Genomic DNA, 11165 nt, shown 5'->3' on the forward strand with positions numbered 1-11165 from the left:
TTTACAAGGATTATTTTAACACATTTTGTTGCATGGAAATGTTGGACTTTATTCAAAAATGTTTTTTTCTAAGCGATATCATTTCTATTTCTATAAAATGGCTGCTATGATTGCTTTGGAAATATAAAGACGAGTTATAATAATTCAAGTGTAAACAACTTCATTAAATTCATGAACCAGATAAATCATGAGTTAAAAAAATGTTTTTATGAGGAATAAATACATAACTATAAAAAGGAGACAAAAGGATAAATATATATTTACATACACACTAAATTATGGAGTTGAAATTATTTTATTACACACAACCATAAATGACTTTCATCGTTTATTTTAATGCCTGCAATGGTTATTAAAAAAATTATGCAACCCCAAAAATGTATTTGTCTACATATCAATTTTTTTCTTTCCTCTGAGCTTTGGCATGAAACACATTTTGAATTCATCTTGAGGTTGTGTATTTGTATCTTTCCATAACTCATATATATAAAATATATTTTAGTCCCTGAATAAAAATCCTAAAATAAACAAAATTGCTCATTTTAAACCAGTTTTGCAAGATTTGTCAACACATTCCAAGTGTATTTCCCCCCAGATTGAGTTTTCCTCCCCTCAGAATGATACACGGCGCCCCCGCGAAAATTCCGAGCACACACACAAAACACACGCTGAAATTGTGGAACACAACATCCCATAATGTCTCGAGGTCATTTGTCCATCATAGTTCACCTCCCTAAAAACATTGTGAGCAACATCAATGTATTTTTGTCCTCCTTCTAAAAAAAAGTCCCTCCTGTCTTTTAGTGGATTTTTTTCTGGGTTTTCCTGGAAAAGTGTTGAAAGGGGTCATCTCCTAAACCTTCGAAAGGGCCTGCTGTGCGATTTGGAGTACGGCTCCCAGCGCTTCCTCTCCGGCGGCTTGTTATAAACGTAGGCGGACGGACCCGAGTGCTCCTCGTCTGGATTCTCCTCCATCATCTGCAGCTTGGCCTCGATGGCGCGAATCTTAGCGCTGGTACTTGACGCAGAAGAAGAAGGAGGAAAGAAAAAAAGAAGAAGAAAAAAAAACTAAACACCAGAGGAAGTCAGCAGGTTTAAAAGGGAAATATGAGCGCTCAAGTGCCAATCTTATTCATTTTCTCAACCGCTTATCCTCACAAGGGTGGCGGGAGTGGCAATCTTACGAATGTTAAATGGCGGCTCTGGAAGGCGCAGGTGAGAGGAGCCAAGAAGATGATGTGCAGGCCGGCGCCCATCCGGAGGAGGAAGACGCTGTTTTTATTTCCCCTCCCCCGAGAGAGCTATCTCGAGTCCGCGTTAGGGTCCGAGTGCGCTCTCCAGACGGGACCCCGCTAAGAGCTTCATTTACGGCGGGTTTATTTACGACGGCGGCGAAAATACGCCGCGGCCGTAATAATAGGAAGATGTGGATGGTCGTTGACACGGACAGTGGGAGTCTTATTTTGTAATTAGGGCGTTTTGGCGTGATAACGACGTCGTGGCGATAGATCGGAGTGTGAAACGTTGGATGATTCTACTATCGCAGAGTTAACGAATAAGACTGCCACGGATTCGTAACTATTGAAAGGGTACAAAAAGATGCAATGGAGTGTTGCAGCCAGTAGAGGGCGTATGTCTTGATGGAAAATGCATCTTGATGAGTTCTTATTGGATTTAGCGTACAAAATTGAAAGTGGGTCAGTGGAATTACCGTATTTTCTCACATTTTAGCCGCCTCTGCGTATAAGCCGCACCCTTAAAATGGTTGAATTTGACAATTTCTCTCGTATAAGCCGCCCTCCGATTCACAATGTTTACAAATGTGTTACTTTGAAGGGAAAATCTTAAGAAAAATCATCATACTTGGTATTTCTGAGATACTGTATCAATCGATTGCTGGATTGCAAATTTCGAAAGGGTGTTGCCTGCACGTAGACAAATTCATAAAGTAAGTCATGTGAGCAGTACAACCAGGAAGTGTGTCCGTAGCGGTCTAGTTTGTCATCCATAGGTAAGATGGCGGCACCCTGGCAGGCAAAAGTGAGTGTTTTTTCACATTTTATGCAAGAAAAATATTTTTTTTTCTTGAATTTCATTCATAAACGTCAAAATAAATTTCGTTTTATCAGTTTATCTTTTCTCAATTTTGAAATAAATGACCTCATTGTCTTTCATTATGGCGTTTGGTCTTTGTCACCTTGTAGTTTCGTGCATCTCAAGTCTAATTTGTGCGCATATAAACCGTACCCTTGATTCAGTCATCATTTTTACTTACAAATACGGCTTATATGTGAGAAAATACGGTATTCCTTTTTCCTACTCGTCTCGTGTTGCGACATAACGGTAACTCCTTCGATGCCACATCATCGCGATTGGTTACAAATGTTAGCCTTAATCCCATTTCCTGGCCACTCAAAATAAAAAAAAAGTGCTGGAGTGTGCTCAAACAACCTGAGGTGGTTGGTCATCAGGGCGCCGTCAGAGCCGACGCCGCTGCTCGACGGTTCTAAGCTGGAAGGCATGGTCTTGTCGTGACGGAAACCTTCGAACCTCTGCAGACGACGAAGACGCCGACGATGTTGCGACCGGCCAGAAAAAACAAAGAGATGGGCGCAGAGAGAGAGAGATGGAAACAGAAACATGGACGAGTGGAAAAAAGACAAAGCCAGAAGGTGAAAAAAACGGAGCGGCGGGGGATCGTCGTAAAAGACAAAGTGGGGATTTGTAGCATTTAGTAAACGAGAATGTGCAAAGGAGCATGCTGGGAATTAGACTCCCCGAATAAGAGCAAATTCTTGTAACCTAAGGATAAAAAAAAAGACAAGAAGAAGAAATGGATGTCATGTGGGGGGAAAAAAGCCTAGATCACGTGTCAAAGTGGCGGCCAGGGGGCCAAATCTGGCCCGCCGCATCATTTTGTGTGGCCCGGGAAAGTAAATGATGAGTGCCGACTTTCTGTTTTAGGATCAAATTAAAATGAAGAGTATGGATGTATATTAAATTTCCTGATTTTCCCCCTTTTAAATCAATAATTGTCATTTTTTAATCCATTTTTTCTGTGTTTTTAGTTCAAAAATCATTTTGTAAAAACTAAAAATATATTTTAAAAAAAGCTAAAATAATCATTGTTTTAGATCTATAAAAAACTGAATATTCAGGGCTTTTAATCCAGTTCCTTTAATCCATTTATAAAAAAAAATCTAAATATTATATCGAAAATGGTCCGGCCCACGTGGAATCGAGTTGACGTTAACGTGGCCCGAAAATCGAGTCTGACACCCTTGGCCTAGATGGAGCACGACAACTAATATTGAATAATTTTACAATACAATAGAAAATATATTTGAATCATTGAAATACCTGACATGAGTTAAAAAAAAAAAAACTATAAGAGTTTTGGTTCTGGCAGTAGTAATAATTGTTCAGTATTATTGCCAATTTGTCTGCCATGACTTAGTCATATGTTATGATAGGTTAACGTAAACATAAAAGTCAGTGATTTGATGTTTTATTTTTTATGCTAGACGGAAAAATGGACGAATGTCATTGCCCCAGGGGAAGATAATTTGATCAATAACGGTACGCCGTTACGCCGAGGTGATGAAATGTGCAACGACATGTGTTTGTGTTAGCATGTTGGGATTGTGATTCATCTCTATACAGGATATCCCGCCACTATTTGTCAGTGGACCGTCTATTGTTAAGAGACGAGACTTGTAGCGAGAGCCAATGATTTCTCTTTCTGTAAACGAGGTGCTCCAGATCGAGGGGGAAAATGAACACATGAATCCTCTTTTAGCCTCGTTTTTTTGCAAGGACCGACATTCAACATTAGGTACCCTCGCATTGAGGTTGAAATGACGCAGTTGACTGTGTAGGTCTGACATTTTTGTACTTGAATGAAGGATAATTGCATAATAAAGCCAACTTGAAAACCTAAATAATTCATTGGTAAATGTGATTGCAATCAAAAGTATGAAAACTACTCGAAACAAAAAAGGATTTTGGTGCCTCTTAAGGAAAAAAAGCTAAAACCGAAATTGTACCATAGGTGAACTGATGCGCAACCACGTCATAGTGTCTTCAGTTCCTGTTAAAGTGTTGCATGGAACAAGTGTGGGTGACACTTACCCTTACCTGTGCGTGCGCCCAACGCACAACCAGCTTCTTGGACAGCGCCAGTTTGCCATTTAAACACTGGATGGCTCTTTCCGCTTCCTTTGGGCAAAAAGAACAGACAAAAAACGGGGTTTCCATTAGAACAGGGGTGTCAGACTCGAGTTGGTTCGCGGGTCGCTTTAACGTTGATTTCACGTGGGCCCGACCATTTTAGATATAATATTTAGATTTTTTTAATAAATGGATTAAAAGAACTGGATTAAAATCCCCGAATATTCAGTTTTTTATAGATCTAAAACAATGTTTATTTTAGCTTTTTAAAAATATATTTTTAGATTTTACAAAATGATTTTTGAACTAAAAACACAGAAAAAATGGATTAAAAAATGACAATTATTGATTTAAAAGGGGGAAATCAGGAAATTTAATATACATCTATACTCTTCATTTTAATTTGATCCTAAAAGAGAAAGTCGCCACTCATCATTTACTTTCCCGGACCACACAAAATGATGGGGCGGGCAAGATTTGGCCCCTGGGCCGCCACTTTGACACATGTGCTTTAGAAAGTCTACAGTTAAGGTGGCAAAAGCAGGTCAAAAAAAGTCCATTCTGACCTAATAATTGACCCTTGGATATACAGTTATACCTTGAGATATGATCTTAATTCATTTTGGGAGAGAATGAATTTGAGACAAATATTTAATGTAAACATGGCATCAGGTCGATTTCCAATCTACTAATTTGGATTTTGGAAAAAAGCCATTGTGAACGGCGTAGATTATTGAAGTACTTAATCCGGGTGTGTGAGAGGCGAAGATAAACACACACTTCCTTTGTATAAATCCACTGGGAGGACTTCTTAGCCAAATGATAGACACTGGCTGTGAAACTAGATGCTTATCAGGATCCCCCCCAGGCTCTTTGGAAAACAAATACAGGCCGCGGTCTGGACCGTAAACTTTTCTGGGGTTAGAGTACTAGTACTTTAATATAGAAAAGAATATGGTCCTGCAAAAAGACAGGGTCAGAATAATTCAGCAATTTCTTGTAGCAATGTTCTATGATACATTAAAATGGGGTCAAGTCAATATTTGTTTTTACAACTCATTAAAAAGGGTCAGGTTTTATGTAGTGCAAATTTTTATTTTTATGTATTTTTACCACACATTGATCACTCTTAAGTGTTTAAAAAAAAGTTTGCAGTCAAAATCACGTAGGTGGAGATCAAAAGTTGACGAAAGAAATGAACCTGCCTGATTTGTGACTGTATTGAATATTGTAAATTGTAATTGAATTTGTTCAGTTGAAAGGTCAACCCAATATATTTTTCACAATTAGTCAAGACAACCTCTCTGAGCACACTGAGTACCGGTGTGAGCAACATCATCATTGCTCGCTATGGGCACACACCAGTATCACACCTGCCATAAGCAGGTGTATGTCTACTACACATAAATGATTTAGTAATAATAAAATGTAATGATTAACATCTATGAATGGGCGGCCCGGTGGATGAGTGGTTCGTGCGTCGGCCTCATAGCTTAAAAAAGAAAATTGGGATTTTATTTTGTGCGCTCCATATGATTTACTGTGCGCAGAGAAGACGAGAGTAGTGCGCAATTGCGCACCCGCGCAGCTTAGAGGGAACATTGATTCAGACATCCTGTTTTTTGCGACAAATACGTCGTATATGCGAGAAAATACTGCTATGAAGTTCATTTACCTCTTTGGTGTTGAAGTTAACAAAACAGTAGCCTCGCGGTTGCCCCTCTAGCGGACCGGATTTGTGGAACAGGAAGTCAAACTGTTTCACATGACCAAACTTCTCCAAGAGCTTCACCAAGTGATACCTGCCAGGAGAGGAAACATCGGACAGAGCGTCCACATAAATCACCAAAAAGCTGCTTGGGTTGCAAATGAGCACATGATTGATAGCATTTCTGTCGTGGAAAAGAATGGCAGAGACAAAACATCAAAAGACTGGGTATCCCGCACCCCGCTACCGTACGGCGTGAATCTGTCACGTGCAAAGGATAACGAGAAGGGCGGTTTCCCCGTCCCGACACCTTTTTAGCAGCGGGCCAGCTGGTTGCGGCACGCCTGGGACAGTAAATCTTTTATGGAGACAATGCCGAGGATACGGCGGCAGGACAATGAGGGAATAAAACAAAGGAAGCTTCAAACTCCCCTCCCGTGCGCAAACAACATCCAGCCAGTGACCCAACTTAGATATGCGCTCACGGGAGAGCTATGTGCCATGAAAGCGTGGGTTCAGTTCCACTCGCAGGGGGAAAAAATGTGTCTTCTGGGAAAAGAGGCCGGACAATAAGACCTGCGTCACCTGATGAAATCCAGCAATCTGTTTCTTGGCTGTGCCAGTGACATGTTGAGCTCTATTTGAATAACAATACTACCAAATCAGACCTAAATATGAGTATTTTTAGATTTCATCCTAAGGATACATTTCCATATTGGCTGGTATATAAAACGACCCCGAATATAAGACGACCCCCTTTTTGTCAAGACTCAAGTTTGAAAATCACATTCAATTTTTCCTACACAAAATAAATGACAGTATACATCTGAAAATAATGATTATAATAATACAAAAAAGCACGTTATTTTGCTTCATCCAAATCATGCAAAACTGTATCACAATATCTAAACATTTAAATGTCAACTAAAGTGCAATCACATTTGTAAATGAATGGCTTCTGATTTTAAAAAAAAATGTAAATGAACCAATCTACTGTGATAAAAATAAATAAATGAAGACACAAATAAATAACAAAATTGCAATAACGAATCAGTGTTCAGCATTTGCTTTAAAGGAATCTGGATCCATCTAGAGCTGTAAATAGCTATAATATCTAGCCCCCGATTTTAAGACGACCGACATCTCTTCAGTCTTATTTCAATCCAAAAAACATTGTCTTATATTCAGGTCAAGAGACATATGCTAATTGCTATTGAGTTCCAGGTATGAAGAGAGAAGGTGCTTAGGCTAATTTAGCACTCATTATGAAGGGAACTACACAGTCACCTCTAGAGCCAGCCATTGTTGATGTCTTGGAATTTTTTGTTAGAATCCTTGCAGTGGGGGGGCTTTTTGTTGGAAGTTTTTGTAAACTAAGGTGGCATCTGCATATTTAATAGTATTGTTCCAGTTCACACATTTTGAAGGGAACTACACAGTCACCTCTAGAGCCAGCCCCTGTTGATTTATTGGATTTTTTTGGTCCAAAATCTTACAGTGGATCGCCGAGTCCCAGAAATTCAAACACGTGCTATATTTTGGTCTGCATTTAATCATGAATGGGTGTTCCAATACAATTCGCCTGGCAAGATCTGAGAGAATTTTGTTGAACATGAGTAAATATTTAAGAAAAAAAACCACGAGGCAACAAATGACTAAAACATGTCGGGTGATTCCAGGTGAAATGCTGCTCTGTTCTGTTAATCAGCCTTTGTTTCATTGTTATGTTTCTTTATATGTGTGGCACTGCAAGGATAGCTGGATGACAAAGTACTACATTTGTGTGTGTGTGGGATGTGAAATGCGACTTCCCAGGTTGCAAAAACAGTTGTACATTTGCAGCTCCCTTGAGGATTTCAGTCTACAGATGACTTCTGCTTTTCCCAGACAACACCCAACAAATCGAGCGAACCCCAGCCACAACAACCAAGTGTAAAATTTAAAATAATACACACAATAAAGTCCTACATGGATTATGGACGTACATATATATTAAGTATAAAAATACAAGTACACACCCAGCTAAAAAAGGGAAGAAAAAAACCATCTCCCTGTCAGCAGCAAAAATACAGTATATAAACAGTGGTGTGTATACAATGCAGACACTCCAAGAACATTTTTGGATACTCGCAACAGAACCACAATGGACCGAGTCTCACGGGAGTCGTAAAAAACGCCGGAGGAAGAGGAGGAGAGAGAGAGAGAGAGGGGGTGAGGAAAGGGCGGGCGGGAGAACCTGCAGAGAGTGAGAGTAAAGTTCAGAACGGGAACCTTGACAGCGAGGTGAAAGGTGGAGGCGGGAGGAGGATACGCTTAAGGAAGCGAGGTGAGAAGACGAGGAAAGGGGGGAGATGGGGGGAGTTTATTTCAAATAAGGGATGATCTGAGTCAGGGCTGTTTGGTTCGCGGGCCAGATTAATACCAATTAGATCTCATGTGGGTGGAACCAGTTTATTTTTGGCCCAAAATGTTAACTTACTTGCCCACATTGACGGCGCTAGATGGTCATTTATTTGCCCCTCCCAGTCAAAATGGATTGGATGCCAAGCGCCGTCAATGGCTCTGAAAGATGAGCATACAAGCCAGTTTAAGTGAATTGGACATTTTTCTGTTGTCAATAGAAACACCCAGAACAACACTGCGGGCCGGATTGGACCTCGTAGTGGGGCAGATCCGGCCCTAGGGCCACACCTTTGGCACCACTGATTTAAGTAGAGAGGCGGAGCTGCAAAGCAAAATAAAAGTTGAGATTGAAGTTTATGTCCCTCAAAACTAGCAACTAGTATGGCCATAGTCAGCCATAGTTTATCATTCACTGTGCAAAAAAAGGGACCTAAATGGGGTTTGGGTCTGGTTATTTATTCATTTGTAAGGAGTTTGGTATTTCATTATCCTTCATATAGGACAGGGGTGAGCAAACTATTCCACAATGGGCCAATTGGACTTTTGTTCCAACCTCTAAAGAGGAATGCGTTCCAGAAATATGGTATATTACAAGTGCAATCAGTGGATAGTCATCAGGTGCTTCTCATTTCAGCCGAAACCCCCCATTGGTTCAACTGTGCTGGATCGCTTGGAACTTCAAGACCAGTTTGCCCAGCCCGGATCTAGGAAGATACAACTGATGACATAAAGAATATGAAATTTGTCATTCAGTGAAAGGAAACATTTTTTGAATAGAAAATCAATGAAACACGAAATACTGCTAAGCAAAGTGTAGCACCAGTGCCAGTCCTGAGCTAATTAATCTTCCCACTCAGCGACAGTGGGCATTTCTTCTGGGTTTTTTTTTGGTACGGTCCAGTAGGGCTATTTAAACAGAAGTGGAGCAGGGCATAGGAAAGGGAAGGAAACGCCTGTCTAGACGCCCACCAGAGCTAAAGCACATATATTCTGCAGAAGCCCCCCAATGGGCACACGAAAACAATCTCTTAGCACAGAAAAAATGACCTTCAACTCCAGCGCATTGTGCATGAAGGTCGTCTCAAACCCTCACTTGGTCTTTTTTTTGACATTGAGAACAGAAAAACAAAACAAGAGCAGTGTTAAGATGAATGTAATACACAGTATTATATATATGTATATATATAATCTAATCTAATGTATATATGCCATTCATTTATTAAAAAAACCCAAACATGTTAAAGTAGTTTTTCTGTATTATGTGATATTGTAACACTTTAAGAAACAGATATAAAGCAAAATTGAAACAGCAAACCATGCATAAATAAAAACACCAGTAGACATACAAACTTTGCACTATTCAAAAATGATGACTGCAGTTTATTCTTTTTATATTTATTGTGTATGTGACCAAAGGGAGCCACACAAGGGCTGATTACTTTTTTACTTTTAAAAAGAAGCATAAAATTATCTATTTTTTGTTACTGATCTATTTTAATAGGGGCAAAAAAATTGAAATACAACTGTTTTGAACCAAGGACTATATTTCATTTGTCAAGTGACCAGTACATTGACTTATACACACTATTTTTGTAAAAAATCAACCCCCAAAATAACAATACCTTACAATAGTTTTTAAAGTAAACCAATGTGACAGGAAATATTGTGGCCAACCTTCAAGAGACATCCGTAATATATACAAGAAAATAAAGTAAGAAAAACACAGACGCAGGTCCAGGTTGACAAAAAGAGAGTAAACAGGGTAGGTGGGTGAGGAATGACGGCCGGCGGCCGGCGCTTTTGCCGGGCAACTCCACGCCTGACTGCCTCCTTTTCACACAACCAAAACCCAGTCTGCTCAGTCTCAGTCAGCAACACACACGCGCTACACACACAGTTCATCAATCATGCACGTGCACACAATACCGGGCAGTTGTAGAAGGCAAAGTTTAGGATTTATTAAACAACAGTCTCACGTTGACTGCTTGGAGGTGGCAGCTTCAAGTTTTGCGGGTCATATTTGTTAGTTTTAGGTTAAAAAAAGGGATTTGTGTTGAAGTCTGACCAATCTTCTTCCAATGGTGGGCTGATGGCATTATTTGACATAGCACAAGATCATTGTTTTTGGATGGAGAAGACGCCATTTTAGTTTAGGTGGTGTGAGATGAAGCGAAAAAGGGCATATTTACTCACTCTGTGATTTTGGGGTCAATGTTGCCGATCCATAAGCGGTTTCCATCATGAGCCCCACTGTCTGATATGATGGAGGCATTTTCCATCGTCTCTGCTGCAGATGACATTGGATCACTGAAAAATGATAGTATTAATAACGGAATTTAACGTGGAAAAGAAATCAGCCTTGCTTCATTAAATAGAATAGAGGTGGGAATCATCTATTGTCTATTATCTATTGTGTAGTAGTTAGATTAGTAGTAAAATAGACACGATACAAACCTATATGCTTGCTGCTCACTATTAATGTCAATAGTAAGCTTGGCACTGTAAAAGGACTGAAAGATCCTACTAAGATCCTACTAATGTCACTTGATTTTTGCTGGTACATGTTAGCATATGTAGTTAGCACTTACCTCTTCGTCCAGGCTTTATTTCATGCGATCCCTGTCCAAGTTGAAATTTCTTCAGATCCCGTGTTCGGGATGAACCGGGGGTGTCAAATAATAATCGTTCTCATTCTACACCAACAGGATAAAATCGTGATTTTAGGTGAAGTTTAATATTTGATGTTCTGAGGGAGGCAGGCGATTTGATAGTGGGCAACAACAAAGACGCACAGTGATGCCGTAGAAGTTGGAAATGTAGTGCACTCGTTTTCAGTATAGCTGATCCCGGAAGGAGCAACCTAGAGCAAAAACACGAAGAACAC

The 11165-nt window shown here is 39.9% G+C and overlaps 1 protein-coding gene across 2 annotated transcripts; it reads right to left on the minus strand.

Annotated features, from left to right (window-relative positions):
* Positions 1-276: 276 nt before the first annotated feature.
* On the minus strand, positions 277-11136 carry rbm18 (RNA binding motif protein 18). Of its 2 annotated transcripts, none has more exons than XM_077623551.1 (6): positions 10870-11136; positions 10475-10588; positions 5846-5972; positions 4132-4218; positions 2452-2552; positions 277-1018 (listed from the first exon to the last, which is right to left on the minus strand). In XM_077623551.1, exons 2-6 carry the CDS (start codon positions 10579-10581, stop codon positions 847-849), a joined length of 594 nt encoding a protein of 197 aa, XP_077479677.1. In that variant the 5' UTR covers positions 10582-10588; positions 10870-11136; the 3' UTR covers positions 277-846. The 2 variants fall into 2 exon arrangements, with proteins under 2 accessions (XP_077479677.1, XP_077479678.1); XM_077623552.1 differs by having other exon boundaries at positions 316-1018; positions 4138-4218; positions 10870-11133.
* Between the last annotated feature and the right edge of the window lie 29 nt (positions 11137-11165).

This window comes from Stigmatopora argus, chromosome 16, assembly GCF_051989625.1.
Source record: "Stigmatopora argus isolate UIUO_Sarg chromosome 16, RoL_Sarg_1.0, whole genome shotgun sequence".
Classification (NCBI taxonomy): domain Eukaryota; kingdom Metazoa; phylum Chordata; class Actinopteri; order Syngnathiformes; family Syngnathidae; genus Stigmatopora; species Stigmatopora argus.